Genomic DNA, 23,047 nt, shown 5'->3' with positions numbered 1-23,047 from the left:
ATAAAATAATATGTCTAAACTAAAGATTCTTCATTTATTCATAGTTTCAGTTTTAAAATTAAAAATGACCAACTCTAAAAATCTACTCATAGCTCTAAAAATTTTAGAAATTTTTGGAGCTGCGCCAACTACCCTGCTCAAATCGGACGAGGGAAAAACGACTTGCGCTTTGCTTCCCGTGGGCGATGCCGCCCTTTGCTCATCCGTCCCTGGCTCCCTGCTCTGCCCCTTCCAGAACAGAGACGACCTCGTCGCCCGCGCCACGCACCCGCGCCCGCTCGCGGCTATATAAACAGCAGGTCCGCAGCCTAACGACGCCACGCTTGCAAAGCAAAGGATTTTGCTCGATTTTGCGCGAAGGATTCTGAGTGGTTCGGCTCGGCAGCGGGAAAGGGGAGAGATGAGCTCGGTGTGCGCGAGGCCGGTGGGCGTGGGGTACTACTTCGGCGGGGCGAGGTGCCAGCGGCGGTCAGGGGTGAGGATGTCGGCCGCGGCGGCGAGGGCGGCGGTGGCGACGATGTACGAGGTGCTGGCGGTGGACGAGGCGGCGGGGCCGAACGAGATCAAGGCGGCGTACAGGCGCGCCGCGCGGCGGTGGCACCCGGACGCGTGCCCCGGCGGCGCCGAGCAGTTCATGCGCGCGCGGGAGGCCTACGAGGTGCTCTCCGACCCCGAGCGCAGGAGCGGCTACGACATCCAGCTCCGCTGCGGCGGCGGCGACATCGGTAGCGCGGGCTACCGCGCGGCGAGGCGCGCGGGGTTCGCCGACTGGGAGGCGCAGCTGGCCGGGCTGCAGTGGCTCGCGGCGGGGCGGCGCTCAGGCGGGGAGACGTGGGGGAGCCGGATGCGCCGGGATTCCGCTCCCGCGCAGGCGTCCTCGTAGTCGGGTCGCTGTGGTGGCTTTTGATCGTTTCCCTCTTTTTCTTTTCTTTTCTTTTTCATTGCTTCGAGATTCGTGTGGTCCGTTAAGTTGAACGCTATTTATGATCTGGAAAAGCAAAATAGAACGCTTTTTCTTGCTTCTCTTACATGCTAGTTTGATTTTTTGACTACCACATTGAGAAATACTCCTTATTGTCATATATTGGATGCTCGAGGCTCCTCCAATCGACAGCTACGGAGTTTCAAGAAGACCAATAAGCACCCATTGATCGAGGTTGGGAGTTTACCACCGCCTTCCGATTGATCAAGTAAAAAAATCCAATTGATTACGAGATCTTCTGATATAGGATAGTTTCCACTAGAGCGGGAAGGCTTAGTGAAAAGGAAAGAAAAAGTACTTTCAAGAGCCGAAAGCTATTTCTCGATAGTGTTGTGAGCCCCTAAGTACCTTAATCAACTCTTCCAGCCATCTCTTACCAGCTCGACCGAGTGTGACCAAGGGCTTCTCGTTAACAACAAAGACAAACCCGATTTTAATCAATTGAAGGAGGACCCTTAGTGACAGTACACGATCGATGGAAGGACCAATTAAGACCGCTTGTGGGAGTTGAGACCAGGCGGGATATTACTAAATAATTTAGGAAATTCAGGCTTCATATTAAATAGATTTTAGTCCTTCAATCGAAAGAGAAAGCTCTGTCCTTACTTTAACTTAAAATCAATGATTCACTTTGTTTCGTTTGCCTATTTCCTTTTTTTTCACCCATGGCTACTTCACTTTGCTAGCCAAGCCTGGAAAGATCCGTTACAAGCATTTTGATTGAACAAGCGATTGAAGACCGATGGCCCTTAGGGGAAGTAGCATGTGTCAACCGTTCTAGACAGTCTCGCAAGCTTACATTGTACCATACCTTACCGCTTGATGCCACTGCTTTGCTCACTTTATTCCCTGCCAAAGATCTTCGTGAGGTAGGTTCTCTATGATTCAGCGACCAAACCTAAATTGTGGAGGATGGTTATGATTCCCCAGTCGAACCTACTGATCAAAGAGCGATAGGTTGAAGATGGTTGATTAACACATTAATTCTACCGGCTCAAAAGATCTGCAAGCTGCTACCGATTCTTTACTAGTGGACGCGGATCAATGCTCACCGTTTGGTGATCAGTTGGCTCAGTCGTGGTGTTATTAAATGCAAAAAACTTCCTTTAGTTTTCCGGAACCTTGCGAGTCACCAACCAAAACAGCAGTCCATCAGGTCAACCTCTAGGCTATTATTCTTCCTGGCTGGTCTTTGAGAAAGTTGTAAACTTAAGGAGTCTACCCTATCCAATAACTATTTTCCAAAGGCTTATAGTTAGTAAGATAGGTGTTAGTACCAAATCCTTAATCAATAGTGGGTCGCTAGTTAACACACTACTAAAGCTGAGTAGCCAGCATGAGCACATCATGATTTGCTAGAGGAGCTCAGCTAATGGAAGAAGCAGGCCAGGATAGATAAAATTTGGTAGGAAAAAGTGCTTCCTGGCTAGCGACTCGACTGTAACTCCTCTCCATCCACTCCTTTCTTTATTTACGACCATATGTTTAGCGCCTTAATGCATCCTAGCACTTCTATTGTCTTTCTCTACGACTTTGATTTGTAAAGAAACTTGTACCACTCATTATGTCTAGTAATTTCTTATAGAGGACTTTCTATCAGGTGAATTTCATGCTTTTTTCACTCGTTTATGGCATGTTGGCCCTTGGGAAATTTCTTTCTAGCATTCGTCAAATCATTTTCATCGTGGTATTCCTCGTCACTCTTTTTGGCACATCATAGGCCTCACCATCAAATGCCAAATCCACTTCAACCGGAATCGAAGAAGGATAAAAAAACAAGGTCGCTATGAAGGCTGTCATAAGCCAGTTATCCCTGTCTGTGGTAACTCTGACACCTTTAGCTTCATCAAAAGGTTAAGGGGCCACACTTCATTAAATAGGCTAGCTACAAAGGTACAATCGTTAAAGAGCACATACTCGATGGCTCTAAAGAAAGAGCTACCTCTCCTCAAGTAATTACTGTTACTTCTAGCTACCAGACCCTAGGGAGGAAGTTGGAAAAGATGTTTTCTATTAACCATTAACTGGCGGCAGAGTCATTGGGCGGGATCTTCTCCTTAGGCGACGGATGGCTTTCATGTTCATAAGTTCTCTTTGTCACATACATCCATCGCTTTCGTCTTTCTTGGCTTACTCAAGTGATCTAATTAATGGGCAAGCCCCACTCAAAGCAATTCAGTCCTGGAGCTCTTTCTTCTAAATGCAGATTCAATAGCACCGGTGATCAAAGCAAAGGATATCAATCCACTTGTCGTCTTGTGGGCCTACTTCTTTCCGTTCTTTCTCTTCTTTTGCAGAGGTGTGTATTGCGCCACACATATAAATCATTTTTTTAGCCAAAGTGTGACTTTACCACTCACTTCTGGTTCCAGTGGATTTGGCTTAGATGGATGGAGTCTTCCTTATTGAAGTGGGCAAGGCAAGTAGCTCCTCTCGAATAGGTTGATCGGTGATACGTGATTTTGGAATAAAAGCTAGACAACCCATCCCTCTTCTCATCTCAAAGCTTGATCTCTACCACTACTGCTGCTTCCCTAGATAAGCCATACTTCTCATTATTTGCTTGAATAAAAAAAAATTCCATCGAGTTTACTTGCATGGGTTGATTGATATTGAAGTCCATATATAGATTCCCGTAGTTCATATCAACTTGGCCAACCATTGAGAATGGAACAAATAGGGGAGATTGAATTCTTCTATATTGTCTTTCAACCCTTGTTCTCACCTTGGCTTCACCTTCCACCTTCAGCTAAGCACCTAACCCGTGAGACGAGACCTTCAGTCTAGCCTTTGTTCGGGTATAGGACCAACCTAGGATTTTTCCATCCGAGTGAGTACTTCCCTTCTGATTTGGTTTGAGTACGAGACTGACCTTCTCTTTTGTTTGTAATTGGGCTTGCCCAAAACAAAGGAACCTTGGTGTGAGAATCCACCCGAGTTGGTAACTCAACGTTTTCACTTATGATTTCTCCCTTGTCTTCTTTGCCTAGCCTTTAGATTCTTTCATGTCTGATCTTAGATTTAACTGTTAGGAAATAGGGCAATACCTATCACTCCACCTTTCTAAGAAGGCCTTTCTCTTAGTTGTCCTTTCTACTAGAACTTCCCTTTAGCAGTTTTGGAACATCTATAGTATGCTTGAATGTCGGCAATTTTTCTATATTCTCTTCCTCCTCGTCCATTAGTTCAGTTCCTTTCCTTAGTGAAATAAGCCCCCCCCCCCTCCATCTTTCGAGAACAACAAGAGGGCATTCTAAAGCTGGCATATTCTTCTGCACTTCCTAAGAAGGCATTTTCTTGCTAACAAGCCATTCTGGCAAACAAAAGAGCAACTCTATAAAAGAGGAGAAAAAGCTAAGCAGAACTCCTCCCTTCGTGTCTTCTTCCTTTCCAAGCTTGTTTTAGGGAATCTGGGCTCTTTTTCAGCCCCTAAGGACTACAACTTTGATGAATGAGGCCTGACGGTCTTAATTCCTAATGCTGCTCCTACAAGTATTGCTATTGTTACTGCTTTTGGGAATTGGCATCTTTCTTCATAGGGGCCTAGCCAAGAAAAGCTTTCCCATTAAATGAATATGCTTGCATACTCTTCAATTCCTGCGGGAAGTGTGAGGCTAATTGAATTTCATTCTTGTCTGCTAAGAGATTTCTTCTTCCTTACAGCTTGCATTCAATGCATCCACCGTACTAAGAGCTCCTTCTTGAAGAACCGATTCTGTAACAACCCCAAAGGCGAATCTATCTAAATAAACCTAAAACTCCCATTAAGATTTTGGATTGCCTTCTATTCCTGCTACTCCTACTCTAGTGTAGGCTTACTTCGCATAGGCGTAACAGGTCGTTTGAAAAGCATCTCTAAAGAAAAGGTTCGGATTGTATCTATCTTTATCTGGTATTCACCCCTACCTTATAGCCTGTGAAATGAATGCAGTCTAGCCAAGCCCCGAAGTCACTTTACTCTTTCTATCCGCATCCCTTTCTGGTGAAATGCAAATTCTACTACGCTTAACACTTTGAGTTCAAAGTGGGATGGAGATAATGAGATCTTTAGTTGAACTGGCTGCTACCTTTCCAAACAGTGGTTTTCTCTTGGATACCGATACCCAGCAAGAAAATGTATGCACGTGGGCGCAACAGATTTTGCTCCTGTGCGGTCATCCCTTGCTTGTTCTTCTTTCGGACTAGCACTCTTTCCCTCTCTTTGAAGTAGATTTCTTAGCTCCATGAGTCAAACGAAATAAGGCGAAAGGCCCACTACTTCTTCATTCATGGCTTATTGATTTGATTGGTCTCCCTTTCGTATTCATCCGACCTGAGGTGAGGAGCAAGAAAATGGATGCGCATTAGCGCAATGGCTTTCACGCTAGTTGCTCAATCCATTGCTTGTTTGGAACAAGAGTTATCATAAAAAGAATGGTTCTTTTATGAAACTATGAAGGCAGGCCTCTTGTGGATTCCTCTAACTCCATGAATGAAAGGGGGGGGGGGTGGGTAGGAGGAAGGCCAATTTTCTTTCTATATGAAGATGAAAAAAGGATCAGGGTCAAACAATTCTGACTTTTGTTGAGTATGACTGAATGAGGAAGAGCTCCTTATGTGGCATCACTTTACCACCATCTGAAATGCACGAAACTCCGATTGGTGGAAGCCAGTCTATGAAGATTACATGAAATTCCCCTCTTTCGGTAAGCATCCAGTATCTTAGCAAATGAACATTTCTCTAAGCTTATCCTGTAGCTTATACATCGTTTGAAAGTTGCTCCAAGGATCCAATGAATAGCTAAGGTTTGTTGATGATCCCTAGCTACAATCATAGGAACATCATAAATAGTACATGTGACTCCTACTTTGACCACTTCGCATGTTGCCTTTATATTATCTATGGTGTCAACCATAAATTTGATCACATCACATTCAGTTCGAGCTAGTCGGTGAAAAGTTTTATAAACAATATCACAGACTCTCGTTCTTTTACTATCGATCATGCGGAAGTTTACCAATTTCTTGATCAATTCTTTTTGCTCACCATCAAAGTCTCCCATATAGCTAATAATTTCCGAGCAATTGGAAGCCTCTTTCGATGACGAGGCCGATAAATTGATATTACACGATCGTTATTGTCCATCTTTTTCAGCTCTACTCCCGAAAAGAGAAAGAAGACTGATCTTGACGTCGGCATTGGTTTGTCCAACGAAAGCCTAATTTTGAGAATGTGAACATGGACGGTAGACTGAACACCCACACAAGACACAACAACACTTTCCATGGTAGGATTGGACCAACGGAACAGACTAACTACAGTACGCAGTTGTCTATTTGTTAGGCAGGCGACTTGAACATAGATTCTTTGACCCAGGTGATCAGGACTCGTATAAGTATCTGATGTGATTAGGCGGGGACAAGATTTGAACCTGTAGTCTTCAGGTCATGAGCCTGATGAGTCGACCAATTCCTCTACCTTGCTTCTTCCCCTGATCTTTCTTTCCCTCTTCCCGCTGGGGTTCCCCTTGCTTGCTTGGTTGGGATAGAACCAACGTTAGGATGCGACTAGGAACGGAGGTTGGAGCTCCCTCCTTGATTGACGATTGGTACGAACTTGCTAAAATCATGAGCATAGAAGTGAAAGAAGAAGCGAGGGGATTGAGCTTCCAAGCGAAAGAACAAGGGATGAGCGCTTTGTTGCTAAAGCGCATACATTTTCTTGCTCCTTTCTATACGCAAATTCCTGACTGAACCTCAGTCCATAGTTTGATCTATCTTTCTGGAGCCGGGGTAAACCCGTTCACCTTATGTCTTTGGTGGAATGGAATCTCCTACCCTATGTTAAGCATATAGCTAGCGTTTATGGTGAACTTCACTTCACACCTAAAAAATCTCAATTGGAAAGAGAGAAACTTGACACGTTATAGTGACAAGCGAGGGCGAGCGAACCTCGTTAGCTACAATTCTATATCTTTTTATTTTACCCCTACCTTATCACTACAACCACGGATTGAGTGAAAGCCGCCCAAATGAAGATCAGATCACGAAATCATTCTAAGATCGATCAAGTTATTCTCTATATCTTTATATAAAATAAGAAGATAGGGAGACTCGGCTTCAAGATGGAGATTGACCATCTGCACATGCTCATTCAATTATTCTATTATGAGAAATCCGGACTACAATCTTCAGCCAGGGTCCCTTCGATAAACTACTTGTCTCATTGGGAATACCCTCTTATGGAGAGCTAAATTCTGTAGTGGAGTTGACTTAGCTAAATTAGCAACTTATCAATCTACTGTAGCTTTTAAAATCCACTTTAACTGAACTATGTTAATTATGGAATACTGCCTATCCTTAGAAAATCTAATTGTCCTTGTACTTGCTCTCTCATTCCTGGGAGTCCTTCAAGGGTATCAAATCTTGAAACTAGTTTTTCTTTCATGCTTCCCCTAGCGTAGGCAGTAGTTTGAAAGCGAGTTCACCTTCCTAGTAACGTTTGCTCATTTCATTCATTCTCATTCAAATCTACTTCTAAGGCATGTGAAGTACCAGTTGTGGACAGATCCCTTGGCAGAGTATCAACTTGAGATTCTTCTTTCATACTTCAGGAGTTCGGTTCTTTTCTTTCTATATCAGAATACGATGTAGAGGCTGAGCCTACCGATTGATCAGACTAGCAAACTAAGGGGCCATTCACTTCTATAGAAAAATAGGTGTACTGGGTGAAAGCTTCTCTTTACGAAAACCCCTCTGAGTCGTTTATACCTGCCAAATCCCTTTTGATTCTGTTGTCAGAGGTGCCTTTCAATTTCATTGACCTTGGTACTGCATTTCATAGATATCTTTGCTATAACAATAACACAATTTTCCACTAAACCCATTGGCCTAGGTATTGAGTCTGTTATGCGTATGTCTTTTTGGACTCTTTATTTGTTTGTGGACAACTGAAATTCAAACATGAGAAAGGGGATCATTCCATTTTGAACACACAATCTATCTCATTTGACCTCTCCTAATTCCCGAGTAACGAACCATGGGATACAGATGGTTGGGGCATATCATCATCCAGAGGGAGTGTTCTTAATATCGATGACTTTCTTTAACCTTTGGGAGGTCGAACCACTAAACCTATTTCTTTGACCTTGGGACTAATAGGAAGAAGAAAAAAAAAGCAAGGACGAGTTGAACGAAGGAGACTAGAGTAGTGTTAGGAAGGACAAAGGAGACAAACATAATTTACATCAAAAAAAAAAGAAAAAAAAAGGACTTTTTGAAGTTTGAGTGAGGATAATTGTCTTAAATTTCAGAGAATCGACCAAAAAAACAACTACTCAAACTACAGACTTGTATTAGTAGACTTGATTGCAGAATTCCTCTTCTGTTGGAGAAAGTACTTTGCTTTTCGTATGAACAATACATTTTCTTGCTAGAAAAGAAGCTAGGAAAAACTTCTCTACTTGATACTTTATCAACTTCTACTTGCAATCAGACCGCCAACCAAAGTCGAGAGTCCAAACTCTCATTTTCTTTGAAGTCTTGCTTCATTAAGTTACTTGCTCTCTTAGCCTCAAAATAATAATCAATATTCAAGTACTTTATCTTAAATTCTGTATAGCAATCAATGTCTGAGGGCATAGGCTTAGCTGCTCGCTCGGTGAAAGGCTTTCCTGGAAGAAAGTTGAAGACGACTTCTAAGGAACATATCTCTCATCTTCCTTCTCTTCATTGTAACCTATTCCTATGTTCATCTTCACCTTGCACTGATGATCAGGGTGGCTCAACACATGTCAAGAACATGCCTAAGGCTCTTATTTCTTCCCATATTTCCTATTCTGAGAGTTTCCATTTTCTGGCTTATGCTCTTTCATTTTTCCCTTGACCATAATTCCCTTATTTTGGCTAGGGTATGTCCAAAGGTTGTTAGGATTGAAACTGTTTTTCTTTCTTTTCTTTTGATAAGAAATTATCACCTCCATGTCTTTGGATAAAATGCATCAAGTTTACTGCCTTCATTGCCATGACAAGGTCTTTGATGTCTTCCCTCAAGCAGGCAGTGAGAAAATAGTGCTCAGATAAGTCAGGAGATTCCAAGCTAAGGCCCTTGATTTGACCCTTCTGTGTGAATCTTGACCATTATGGACTTGGTACAATTTCTTCCATTCCTCACCAACAGTGAGGTGAGGCTGCTAGCATATGAGAATACCCTCTGAACCAGTTCAATTAGATCAGGGGTGATCATGGGTTAGATTCTAGCCTCTATACCATGAATTGGCTTTCCCACTAAACTGCAACACTACCATATGGCTCTTGTTTGTATCAGAAACTAGGTAGAGAGAAAAGTAATGGTTACATTGAATCACCCACTCATTAGGATCTATCCCCTCTTGGCGCAGCATCTACATTGATCACCCCACCAAAGTACCAACCTATCTATATATAGATCTATTATCTGAGAAAGGACACCTTTTCCTTTGAAAGCAAGGTGTGTGAACCCTCCCTCTACCTCCTTTTCTTTAAATTAAATCTTTCCAGCATGTGAACCCTCCCTCTACATCCTTTTCTTTAAATTAAATCTTTCCAGCCGCCTCTTCCTCTCGAATAGAGACATCGCCTTCCCGCTCTGAGCCCTTGGCAAGCAACTCTTCCTGCACGCAAGCTTACGGCATACTTCAATGAAAAACACAATCCTATCCTTCCAGGGCTCGATCGAAGTCACAACATAGGCACCTACTGAACTCTTCATCTACTAGTTAGACTCAACTCTTTGTTAGGCATGCATGAGTGGTAAGTGAAAGAATAGCTTGGATGGATTCTGTGGGGAACCATCCAAATAATATTCTAATTAATCACCAGAAGGATCATTATTCATAATCATAACCTCGATGATTAAACAGAATATCATCCTAGTAGTCCCAGCACGTGTTTTGTGCTCAAGATCGGAACACATACCTTCTAACATTTAGCATCACAACATAGCTTAAGAAGGAGCAAGTAATTAACATTTATATTACAAGTCTTTAGTATGCAACTATTTTCAATAATTTACAACAAAAGGGGTAACAACAACTACGCAGCGGAAATATAAACCTATACAACAAAAGAGAGTGGAGCCACATACCCTTAGGCTCCACCCCAAAAGCACGACATCCGAGAGTAGGATGCACTAGTCTTACTCGTCACCCTGATCGGCAGGCACGAAGTAGACAAATACCGGCTCTTCCTCACCAGCAGCACCTGAAAACGCAAGCATGAGTACGAAGGTACTCGCAAGACTTAAACCATATAGAGCACATATACATAGCTCGACTCCAAGGATTATGTATTGAGCCATTAGCAAGAAAAAGCCACATGGTTAAATTAAACATAAGCGGTAAGCAATCTAGACATATATGTGTGAGCAACTAATTTAACCAACAACAGCATAAATCTACCCTGCCATAACCAACTGAACATACATAACTGGAACCATAAAAACATACATGTAACAAGTATCAACTCAACCATCTCCAAATATCCAACCATCAACCACAAGCGAAAACTCTACGACTGATGCAGATTAGCATGCTCATGACCGAGAGTGCAGCATTTTGAAATGTTTTTACACCCAGTAGGGGGATACTCTTGGACCCACACGACTTGAGGACCACACGGCTTGCATGACCACACAGATCCATACAAGGAGGTACTTACGTCAACCTTTCCCAATAAACCCCAACCATTTGGATCATACATTGTTCGGCGCGGAGGTACTAGAACTACTTCCGGAGCAAACTAGCACCTCTTACAAGTCCGCTCACTCACACTGTCGATGTTCACACCCAAATGATCACAGCTACAGAGGTATTCGACTCGCCTTACCATTAGATTGGCATGTGGTGAGTAAAGTAAGTGCTAAAGCCAACTGCACCAACGATCGGTGCTTAAATGACGCAAGCGGTCTACGATGTCCGGAATCCTCTCCCAGCCTGCCCCCAGGACTTTCCTCCGGAGCAGATAACACCTCTAGCTCCATCCCAAATAGTGTACTACTATCAGCCCTACCTACACAAGCTCGATCAGGAGATAGGGAGGATCCGGTAGAAGCACGGAATTCCTCTTGTAGTGAAAATCAGATCAGTTCTATTAAGAATAGGTCCTCGTATTGATGACCAAGAAAAGTATGGAAAAGAAACAAGCTTCAATGCCCCCAAGACAACAGAGCCCTCATAGTGGGGAGGGTAAAGAGCATCCAACGCAAAGTGACCTTTCATTCCCTTATTTCGTCATGGCACCCCCCCCCCCACACACCCACAAGCACCTCCAAGCGAAGGGAGACCAAAAAATGCATTTCATTTTCCCTCCTTTAGCAGCCCTAGCTGCCTTCCTTAACAAGCCCTTGAGCCTCCTTTGCGCCGCCTTCCTCATAGAAGCCAATAGGTTGACCCTGAAGGTCGAATTCAATGAGTCATTACCTTTTTGTGCTTTCTCGTACCAGTGCGTATATCAATGAAATGGGGTAGAGAAGGATTTAGTAAGAATTTGGCCATGAGAGACCTTCTTAAGTATTACAAAAGAAGGGGCCTGCTGATAGAGCTGGGCGGGGAGGCAATACTAGTTATCGGGTCAGAGAGAGGTCTGGCCCATAAGCTGGCCCCCTTTAAAAGCCATTCCTTATGAATAAGGATTTTTTACGCATGATATGCCGATGACTTACTACTGGGAATCATGGGTGCCACATTTCTTCTCATAGAAATACAAAAACGTATCAACCACTTCCTACAATGCAGCCTGAACATTTGGGTAGGCTCCGCAGGATCAACAACCATAGCTGCACGGAGTACGGTAGAATTCCCCGGTATGGTCATTCGGGAAGTCCCCCCGAGGATGACTCCCATACAATTCTTGTGAGAGCTGGATAAGCGTCTACGGGTAAAGCATTGTATCCATATAATTGTGTGCCACCTACGCTCCACCATCCATTCCAAGTTTAGGGACCTAGGTTATAGTATTCCTATCAAAGAGTTGACGAAGGGGATGAGCAGAAGAGGTCATCTACTGGACATGGTTCAACTAGCAGAGACTCTTGGAAAAGATGGACTAAAAAGTCCCCAATTTAGTGTATTATGGGGGACCGTCAAGCACATCCGGCAAAGATCAAGGGGGATCTCGTTGTTGCATAGCTCAGGTCAAAGCAAGGTGCCATTAGACGTTCAACAAGCAATCTCACAATCGAGCATGAGTGTTCTGAAGAAGAAATTGTATACTCCCTTTTGTTAGAAGGTGGCGGGGGAAGGAAGGGGACACTAGGCAGGATCTTTCAGCAGCGAATTCCCCATACAGATAGAGGCGCTATCAAATAGATACTCCGAAGGCTTCGAGATCGATGTCTCACTAGCCGAAGAAGACCCAGGCCAATCCACGTGGCCTCTTTGACCAATGTTAGTGATAGATACATAGTAAATTGGTCTACGGACATCACGATAAGTCTTCTGTCCTACTACAGGTGCTGCGACAACCTTTACCAAGTCCGAATGATTATCAACTACTAGATCCGTTGGTCTGCTATATTCACCCTAGCCCACAAGCACAAATCTTTGACGCGAAATATCATCCCAAAGTACCCCAAAGACTCAAATATAGTCAATAAAGAAGGTGGTAAGACCCTTGCAGAGTTCCCAAATAGCATAGAGCTTGGGAAGCTCAGACTCGGTCAAGATCTGAACAACAGCGAAGCACTCAACTACATGTTTAATAAGTAGTTGTCTTTTTCTATTTGGTTTTTTTCAAACAGGCATTTACATGAGATAAGTTTAGTAGGCTTGCCTTAGTTGTTTGCTATAAGATAGCTAGTTGTGGGGCTTTCAAAAAAAAGGTTGAAGGCTTCGCTATCGCTCATGGCTTGTATTGTAGTTGTAGTCTTGTAGTCGGCCCTCCATGCCTCTTTAGTCTTTATAATCATGAGGCCTTTTTCCTTCATTCATTTTGTGGTAGCTTACATGTCAGAAAAGGCCTCCTTTCCAGCCCGGAAGATCGCTTCGCTTCTGGCGACAATCTTCTGCCCACAATGGCTGAAGCTACCTTGAATCAATCAATGAATGAATAATTTGTAATGCTCATGGGTTTGAGGACCCGTTGGTCAAAGGAGGGGGGGGGGGTCCAGATTCTAGGACGGAGTCGTATGAGGCGAGAGTCTCACGTACGGTTCCTTTGAGAAGGGTGTGATACCACCACCTATTAGGCCCAACGAGCGGTCCACGTAGCTACATCCCTACTCACCTGGTCTATGCACATCACTCTTTCCAGGAGGTTGGCCGCCTATCCTAGATCTTCCCATTTCCAAGAAGATCCCTTGTTCGATCTGGTTTAGTATCAAGGTTCTTTTTTTGTTTCTATATATGTGGGTCTGTGCTGCATTTCCACGATATCGTTATGACCAATTAATGGGACTTGGCCGGAAAGTGTTCTTGCATCTACCATTAGCTCAGGTAGTCCCCATTTCAGGTGTTTCAGTCACTTTTCAATGGCTCCATTAATGTATGTGCCAGGAAGTTTCTTCTGAAGGGGGGCTACTCCCCGAAAATGCCCCACCCCTTGTTCATTTGTCGCTGGGGATTCATTGCTCATTCTGTGATTATTAGTCATGTAGCCATCCTAATTTCTAGAATAGGGTTGCGAGCAGGAGGGCTTTGTTTGTGCAATCTTGCTTGCAACACCCTCTCCTCCAGCAAACCTGTGATCGTCGTCTCTAACTAAATGCTCAACTGAGGTCGTGTACAACAACCTTAACCGCACAAGCTTGGGCTGGGCCTACCCCCATCCCTAGAGGAGCCGTATGAGGTGGAAGCTCCACGTATGGTTTTGAAGCCGAGCCTTTCCAGCAATGGGGCCTAGGGACCGATATGATGATTGGTTTAGGTAGGGAAGTCGACCTACTATGGGCACCTGTAGGGATTAGTGCGTGAGACCACGATCCACAAACTGACGTATGGGACTTACCCTTGACTTGAGAATGGAAGAAGGGAAACATAGCATGTCACAAGAGCGAGGTGAGGGGGCTCCACCCTACAGCGAGAGGGACGCCTTGCGAGTCGGGCTTTGGAGATGAGGCCTTTTGGTGAAGCCAAGTCAATTTTGGGCCACCAAATCCTGCAACTGGGGAAAAGGCCCTATGGAGTAAAGGGAAGCATGTACTTTGTCCAACTCCCTACCCTCCAAAGGTGCCTAGAGGATGGGCCAGACGCAACAGAGCGACGCCCCAGGAGCGGATTCCCTACGAGCAGGGGGACAGGAGATGGCCATCTCGAGGCACATCACGACCTACAGGCAACACTGGTGAGACCCGGGAAGGTAACCCGGTTGGGAGTCAGAGGATCCATAGTATCCGAAGCCTCCCGGACTTCATATTCATCATTTTATAAAGAAAGGGTAAGGGATCTCTTTTCTGCAATGGAAAAAAAAATCTGCTCCACTGATTTGACTTGGCACAACCTAACGATACATCCAATACCAATGATCTGTGCCTACTGATACGATAGTCCTACAAAAAAATTGACTATATAAAGAGCTAGTGTCAATAAAAAGGCTAATGACAGAGAAGAGTCAATCTCCTTTACTCCTCCCAACACCTCAAGATGCGAAAATCCCTTTATCTAGGCGGGCACCCATGCCTACTCAAGGAGCTACTTCTACCACGACTGACACATTATCTCCACAAAGACCAACGACCCATCCCGAAGAGAAGTTGACTGACGGGGATGTCTCGAGAATAAATTCAAGAATTGGTAGCCTCTCAAATCAAACATACATTGATAGGGGTTACCAACAAAAAGAGAGGAAAGAGGCCCTAGTGAATTTGATATGGTACCGTACCCCAGGGAAGGGGTATACTATATTGTGCCAAAATGCAAAAAGTTGAATGGGGTAGGGAGCCCTGAACAACACCCTGTCCTTTTCAAAGCTACATGCGGGAATACCGGGGGTGATGAAGCCCTTCTATCCTATTGTATACTAAATAAACAATCTAATTTTAGGAAGAGTTTCGAATACTTTAACTTAAAGGAAGGGCAGTTAAAACAAAGCAAGGGATGACACTTTCAATGCGTGAAATCCATTTCGAGTTAGAGTGCAAAACTCGCCGCTTGCTACTTTCTAAAATGGAAGATGAGATGAATAGATTGAATTGATAGTCTAGTTCAATCTATAGTCTAGATTCCATTCTCTCGATCCACTCTCATTTAAATGATGGGATTGGGCCATACCATCCTTCACTTAGTCTTCATATAAGATTCATTCCTTTGATCCACTCTCATTTAAATGATGGGATTGGGCCATACCAACCTTCATTTAGTCCTTATATAAGATTGCTTTGTATCTTCAAGGATTGGGTGGAGGTGGCGTAAAAAGTAAGGGAAAAGGAATTTAAAATCCGTCCCTTCCCACAGAATCATTGGGCTTGACTTTCCTTACTTTCCCACCCCCGCTGCTATAAAAAGAACTCTTTTATTTTGAGACTAGCCAGTCGCTATGGTTTGCGGGAAAACTCTTCTCTCTTTGGTCTCACTTTGAGTCCTTCTAGAAGTAAATAAAGGAAATGCTTATTCAACTACGGCACTGTCGGACAACTGACCAGATAACTTTCTTACCCAGTAAAATCTTTCTACATAAACTGCACTGGACCTACTTCAATTTAGTAAGGTTTCTCTTTGGTGTATCCATGGTTTCCACTTTTTTCATGTGAAGAGTGCACAATTGAGGGGGCTATGACTTTCTTTCCTTTCCCAATGAAAGATTCTACGAGAAAGCACCTTTTGGCGCCTCACTCACACCAATGTGCGATTAAGGTTGTACTTTTATAGATATGAAAAAATCCGGATGGGTTTTATCTCCCGTGAACTAATAGGAAGTACAATCAAGAAGGCAAGACAACCAATGCTATCCTCTAGAAAAAAGCTATGCCACCCACTGCTCACAGTAAGGAGTAGGAATCTTCAACCTAGAAGGGTGTGCAGGAGGTATCTGGCGACTATGTAAGCCCCAATCACTACACTAGAATATTCAATGCCAATGCAAGCAAGAAATCACTAACGGATGAATGGGAGATTTTTATCTGCTATATAGCAAACGAAAATACGAATGTTTGGAAGTTCTATGAAGGACGAGAGCCACCCTTTCTCTTAAAAATCCCTTGATTCATCGAGGGTTTTTGGGCTCTAAAACTCAACTTCGATTGGAAAGAACTTTCAACCGAGTTTCCCTCGCACTGTAGATTTCTCCCTTCATGAGACGAACATGAAATCATCAATTGTTGAATTGAGAGTGTCGACAGATCTTTCGACTCTTCAATTGCAGCAACAATATACTCATACTTCTTGAGCAAATGTTTTCTAATGTTATCACTTTCTTCTCATCAAAAAGCCATGCCAGAAGGGACTCTTCAAAAAGGATTAAAAAAGAGAGTAAATGCTTGTCAATTACCAACTCAATAAGTGGTTCTTTTTCAAAGAGCACTTGGGTTAGTCGAGTTACATTTTAGGATTTCGGGCAAGTGGTGGAATTGAGAGATCAATTTTTCAATGATCAGCAAAGAGGAAAATTGAATTTTTCAAGAATTCACTTAAATGATTTATTATGTGTGAGAAACTATTCCTTTCATCCATGAGTTGCATACTAGTTGAGAAGTAAGTAAGATTCAGGAGGTGATCAAGGATTAGTAAGATAGCTTAAAAGCTAGTACACTGGTACACCTAGTCTTTAATGTTTCACAACTGAAGAAAAGGGTGGGGGAAGGTGTACAAGTCCTATCTGATGCCGATTGTGGAGAAAGATGGAGAATAACCAGTGCAACCTAAAGCTATTTTAGAGAGAAAAATGAAACATAAAGGAAATAAGTATACAGTAAAAATATCAATGTATATAAATTGACCGGGTTTCACATATATGGTTATTCAGGTGTACTGATATGAGTTTATGCGGGTTCTTCTACTCCACAAACTTTTGAAGTGGATCTTTTTGTGGAAAGTAAAGAGGATTTCCAGGCGTAACCGAGTTCCTTGCCTTGCTTGTCTTGGGCCTGCTCTTCTGACTTACCGGCTTGCTTTGCTTCCTGCTCTTTCCTCTCTGGTTGTCCTAACTATTTGACCTGCTTGCCTTGCTACCCGATACCTATCTACTCAAAACTAAAATGAATAGCCAACTCGCTTAGCTTGTCTTACCCCTGGCATTACTCGCCCGAACAACTAATGTGCGTAGCCAATACATGTGCCACTCTTTCAACTCGCTGCCTTCGAATGTTGGAGCTCCTACCATTCATGTTCAAAAGGCCAGCTGCAAGAACAAGACTAGCTGAATGCGAGTTCAATTACAATGAGATGGGCAAGACAAGCCTGCTAGTAGCCAGTATGAAAAAAATTGAGAAAAACTATTTCAGACTTTAGTTCCATAATCATAGGAAAAAGATAGGGCAGAGCATTATCTGATAGGTTTTAGGAAGAGATGCTTTACGACAATTGTTAGCCGGTTCATTCGGTTTCAAGGGTTGATTCCAAGTATTCTACTCGCGGCTTCGAAGGCCTGCTCTTTTGAATTAAGGTCTTGCTCTCCTCACTTAACCATATGGATAGGATATTGTTTGCTTTGCAGCCTCTTTTTCCTCCACTGCTCAATTCTTCGAACCTCACCTTAAAACATCAGTTTTTCCCTATAAATTACTAAATGGTTATCTTTGCCGCATGAGACTGAAACAAGTTCACTAGTTCCCTATCATGGAAGTTAGCTCAAAACCTTATCTACACTTGCGAAGCCCAGCCCCTACCTGAAGAACCGTACCACATTACTACTACTAACTAAACAGATCAACCTTGCGAGAAGGGCTAGCTTAAGCTTACTTCCTCAAAAAAAAACCTCACCACAAGATGCGAAACAACTCGCCTAACTGGCAAGCAAGACAGTCATATAGACCAAGGTTTGAATTCGATTTCTGGTGGTTCGACTCGTTCATCCTCCCTAGCCCGAGCTAGGGGATACGGGTGATAGAGACGCATGAGCAGATCGGTGGAAGCCTAAAAGGTGTCAATGTGTCATGAAATCAGATGAAAAATAGCAGCTTCTTCTCGAACAACAAGCAGCGTATTCTAACCCAACACCAACAATGGCATAAGAAAGCGCATCTGCAACCAAAACCCCAGCTGGCGCATAAGCAAGTGATCGGTCTTTTTTCAGTCTTTATTAGCTATTAGCTTGATCGGCAACTGGGACACAAACGAAGGAGCTTCTAGAATGACTTCAATTGGCACACACAACATTACCCTACAGTTGATCAACTATTCCATAGCCTCTTAGACTACCTTGCCTGACCTTGAGCTCTTCGCTTCCACTTCCATATTCTCTTACAGAGCAATAGCCCCCAAGTGACTTAAATGAAAAATGAGTGACTTCCCTTCCACGCCCATCAATCAAGCATGAGCTAGAACGCTATTAAGCCATCAGCACAGATACATCAAAAGCAAAGGTCTATAATCTATACTGAGTAGGAGCCGGTGCATTGGATTGATAGGAGCATATGTGGATACTGCCGATGTAGGATATCTTTTCATTTCTTCAAAGATGTTTTCAACATCGAAATAGTTTACGTCAAATTTAACTATTTTACCAAATAAATAGAATAGGCTTTTTAGTAATCCTTAAGGTAATCTAAATTGAAACTCATTCCCTTGTTTTTACCTTTGACCGAGCAGCTCTTCCACTCATTTTATTAGCAATCAAACCTCTTCCCTGCTCTTGCACTGACGTAAGCATTCAAAAGCAAAGCAAGGGAAAAAAAAAGGTATGTACTTTTTTAATCCACATACAGAGAAAGCGGATGTGCCCTTATTAGCGCAGTTGCAAATAAAATATATAGCTCCTAGTTGCAAGGCTTTCTTTCGTGTACAGGGAAGAGGTTTGATTGCTAATAAAATGAGTGGCCTCTGATTCAAGTCCAAAACTTCTTTGAATATAGCTCATGTTGCTCTTCTCTGGCTAGGATCTCACTTGTATGGGCTTTTCTTTTCTTTTCTTAAGCCTCAGGGTGTGTTAAAGTAATCTCATTAAAGAACTACGGCCTGTAAAAGAAATCTCTATTATAAGGCCAAATCTGGCTTTCCGTGCGATATCTCCTTGCTAAAATCTATCTCTCATCTTTCAAGCTAGTTGAATGAATTATAGAAGGTACAGGATGTACTTCCATTCCTTTACCTATTTCTTTTTAGCAGCTTCTGTACTTATTGAATAATCTGTGTTTGTTTAGCGGGCTTATGTCATTCTCACTGGTTTCTTAAGTAAGATGTTTGCATAATCAATGACGTCGTAGTATTTTTTTTCCCTATCTCTGCTTGGGAATCAGTACTGTCGGGTACATGGAAGACAGATATATGAAAGGGGAAAGTTTAGCGCATGCACAGGTGAAGAATCAATAAACCTCATCTTGCGATTCATTAATCGCTGAATGGAAATTCAAATGCTGATCGCTGGTTGACTTGACTTCGGAACTTTCTTTTGGGGTGGTGACGTCTGAATAGGACTTCAGCAATGCGTCGATCATGTCATGGGCTCATCGATAAAAAGACGGGTGGCGGCTCTACCTAGACCCCTTTTCACTAATGGGTCTGCTAATCGAGCTTTCATCCTAATCCGAAAAAAGAAACCGGTTAAGTAGCAACCTTGGGAACTGGAGATCGAGAGAAAGGGTTGCTACAAGCTGCCTGTCCCACGCATCTAACCAACGCTCGTGCCAGTTCTAAGTTGAACAGGGGGTGAAAACGGAGTTTAGACGTAAATAGAGTAGTAGGCCTCGTTGAAGAGTTACATACGTATGGTCTTCACTAAAGGATTGAACCCTGCTAGAATTATAATAAAGAATACCCGGCAAAGTCACTCAATCTCCAATTATTCCTCAGATCAAACCCAAGGCGATAAATACAAGCTTCTTTCCTCTCGGCATAACCGGTCTTAGCTTTTCCTATTCACGACTCCGATCCTCTTTCATCCGCTGTTCTTGCTAATGTCTTCCCTTTAAAGGGAGAGAAGGAACCCGAGCCAACAAGTTGTTCGGTTACAAAGCGCTAGCAGTCTTACTTAGCTTAGGAAAGACGTCATTTCTCTTGTTTAGCTAAGAATTAATTGCTCAAGCTGAATCAGCTGGTAGTCTTTCCCTGGCTCGTAGTTTCAGCGAGATTGGCATTGGCTTGGTCTAAAGTAGCTCTAGATTCTCGGTCTTCTGGAAAAGGGGCGAAGTCACTAACTAGAGGAGGGGCAACTAGAATAGAAGGTAGGGGTGAACACCCTGCAAGCGTAGGCGATAGGCAAGACCTCATCTGAAAATGAAATGAATATGATTATGCCTATCTTTCTGGTGTGGAGGGAGATGAGAAGGAAATTCTATGAGATCCGATCTCATAGAAAGATCTTCTCTTATGCATGCCATGTGTCGTACTCCTTCTTCTTAGTTGCACATGTCAGCCGTTAGATCAGGGAATGACGGTATAAATCAGAGTTGTATAGGTGTCTTTTGGTAAAGGATCTTATAGAACTTCCTTCCGGAAAAATGCTGCATGGAGCTTGTCCGGTTGTCTTTTGCAGTCAAAGCCAATGCATCCGTAGGGCCCAGCAGAGCATCTTGATGTCGTGTATGCCGAGATAGGCGAGGGCATGTTCATCCTTGATTTGCAATTATGCCAAGAATTGACTCGGTAGTCTTGTGTCCCTTATTTATAGTTTTACAATCCAACTTTGTCTTTTGGGTGCTGGTGCGTATAATATTTGGTAGTGAAGATACAAAGGTTGGGATGAACCAAACTTTCCTGAGATTGATTTAAATCTACATCTATATCAATACATGGCTTGTCATGGCTTTTTATATTTTTTCTTGTATCTTCAAGTTTGGAGTTGAAATTTCACATCATTTATGAACGTGTGCTGTATTTTAGTTATGCCTTATTGCGAGTAGTATCATGTGTTACCTACAGCAAGCTAGACCATGCGTGTTGAAATCATATCTAGACAACTGCCCTCCCATAACAAGGCAATGTAAATTCAAATTAACCACTCTATATACGTTTTTAGAGTGCCAATGTAACAAAATATTGAGAGGGGCGAGAGGGCAGGATCCCGGTGAGCAGATCGGCAACAAATTCACAGAAGTTTTATCCAAAGTTCAAATTTTATAGAAGTTTCATCCAAGTCCAAGTATCAGAGAGTTTGCATCCAAGTTTCAGTTGTCACATTCGAACGGGATCAATCACGCAGACTTTCTCCAAAACATCGTATACTTCGATGACTAACCGGCCCTCAAACATTTAAGTGCGCAACTTTCACCTTTTTTTAAGTATTCATCAAACAGCTTTCACTTTATCTACTACTCTCCAAAGGTAAAATTCGAGAATTCGACTATCCTTGATAAAATAAAATAAAATCTCATCAGGATGAGAGCAAGGGAACATTTGCACTAGATTGCGTCATTGCGTGGACACCCGCACCTCACCTCCTATCACCGTACTGAGTCGCTGGTGCCAGTTGCCATGGTCCATCACGGCCTGTTGTCTAGTTCCGCCCGCCGCCCAGCCAACATGCCTGCAGTCGCCAACCGGTCGCACAATGGGAACCCGTTCTCCAAATTTTGAGTACTCGATGACTAACCGCCCCCCGAACATTGTCATTTCACCTTTTCTTTAGTACTCATCAAATAGGATTACTCCCAGGAGGTAAAATTTGTCTAGCTTGATCGAAGCTAAAGATGGTTAAGTGGGTCGGATCAAATGAACCGGCACCAGGCACGATTATTTTGGCCCGATCCAGGCACGGTATGGCATGACGGTTAACGGGTCGGGCCGACACGGCACGACGATTTGAGCTGTGTCTGGACCGAAGCCGCGGCACGACCCGTTTAACTATTCATATTTTTTAGTATTTTATATAATTTATTTAGATTTAATATCATATAGGATATATGGTGTAATGGTAGTGTGTTTGACTTCCATGTAAAAGGTTGGGTGTTTAATTCTGAATGAAAGCAAAAATTTTTGGATTTTTTCTAATTTTTCGCAAGCTAACGGACAAAAAAAATCATCGAACCTACCATACCACGGACCGACACAGCATAATCCGATCTTAAATAAGTCGTGTCTAAGCTGAAGTCGTGACACATACACCGATACGACCTATTTAACTAACAGACCGAATCTCAATAGGTCCGTATCGTAATAGACCGGACCGTATCATACTATCTCAACCAAATAGCAAAAAAAAGGTCATATTATGTACCAGATTGCGTTGATACCTGCACCTCACCTCGACATTTTTTTATAGCCCTTTTTAAACTAATATTTTAATAATAGCCTGTCGGGACTTATATTTTCAGGAAATGGCCCCTTTTGTCGCACCAAAGGATTTGGCGTGACTCACCACTATGTCACGCCAAAGACTCTGGCGTGACTCCCGTGCCACGTCGGCGGGCCGTCCGCCCCGTGCCACGTGGCCGTGCCGACGTGGCAGCTCGAGTCGCGCCAGACACAATGGCGCGACAGAGGTGCCTGTATGCGCGAGCCCGCCTGCCCCTCGGTCACGCCAAGGGCGCTGGCGCGACTCGAGTCACGCCAGTCCCTTTGGCGTGACCGAGGGATATACAGAAGGGGGCACCGGCCCCTTCTCCCGCACGCAAGTCACTTCTTCCTCAGGAACGGAGGCAGAACACAAAACCCCCGTGGCGCCCTCTCTCTGCATTCCAATCGATTTGGTGGCCCAATAGGAAGGGATTTGAGCGGGAAGAGGTGAAGGAAGGTATGCCATCCAATCCCTCCAACTTTTTCCCGTTAAATTGATTTGCATTGCAACTTTTTGGGTTGTTAGGGTTTAGAACTTGATTCGGTTGTTCTACGAAATTTCAATGTTTCGCTCTAGATCGGTGCTCATACATCGTGCTATGTACGTATACAAACGCATATCTATCGTGTAGATTTTGTTGCATGCAATCGGTTGAGCGAAGGAAATTGAAATTCGTATATATATATATATATATATATATATATATATATATATATATATATATATATATATATATATATATATATA

The 23,047-nt window shown here is 43.2% G+C and overlaps 2 protein-coding genes and 1 pseudogene across 2 annotated transcripts; 2 read left to right on the top strand and 1 right to left on the bottom strand.

Annotated features, from left to right (window-relative positions):
* The first annotated feature begins 233 nt into the window (after window positions 1–233).
* On the top strand, window positions 234–1,028 carry LOC133912408 (uncharacterized). Its single transcript, XM_062355112.1, has one exon. The coding sequence runs from the start codon at window positions 401–403 to the stop codon at window positions 881–883; it is 483 nt and encodes a 160-aa protein (XP_062211096.1). The 5' UTR covers window positions 234–400; the 3' UTR covers window positions 884–1,028.
* A 4,444-nt stretch (window positions 1,029–5,472) lies between these two features.
* Window positions 5,473–6,176, bottom strand: LOC133912407 (small ribosomal subunit protein uS7m-like). Its single transcript, XM_062355111.1, has one exon. It carries the CDS (start codon window positions 6,022–6,024, stop codon window positions 5,590–5,592), a length of 435 nt encoding a protein of 144 aa, XP_062211095.1. The 5' UTR covers window positions 6,025–6,176; the 3' UTR covers window positions 5,473–5,589.
* Window positions 6,177–11,467: 5,291 nt separating this feature from the next.
* LOC133912406 (uncharacterized) lies at window positions 11,468–12,717 on the top strand (annotated as a pseudogene).
* The last annotated feature ends 10,330 nt before the right edge of the window (window positions 12,718–23,047 follow it).

Source organism: Phragmites australis, chromosome 3 (assembly GCF_958298935.1).
Source record: "Phragmites australis chromosome 3, lpPhrAust1.1, whole genome shotgun sequence".
In the NCBI taxonomy this organism is placed as follows: domain Eukaryota; kingdom Viridiplantae; phylum Streptophyta; class Magnoliopsida; order Poales; family Poaceae; genus Phragmites; species Phragmites australis.
Note: the sequence above shows the minus strand (reverse complement) of the source record. Positions and strands in the feature narration are given on the sequence as shown.

What these genes read in the sequence shown, in the direction of transcription:
- LOC133912407 (XM_062355111.1), bottom strand. Translation starts at nt 6,024, where the DNA reads ATGGGAGACTTTGATGGTGAGCAAAAAGAATTGATCAAGAAATTGGTA.
- LOC133912408 (XM_062355112.1), top strand. Translation starts at nt 401, where the DNA reads ATGAGCTCGGTGTGCGCGAGGCCGGTGGGCGTGGGGTACTACTTCGGC.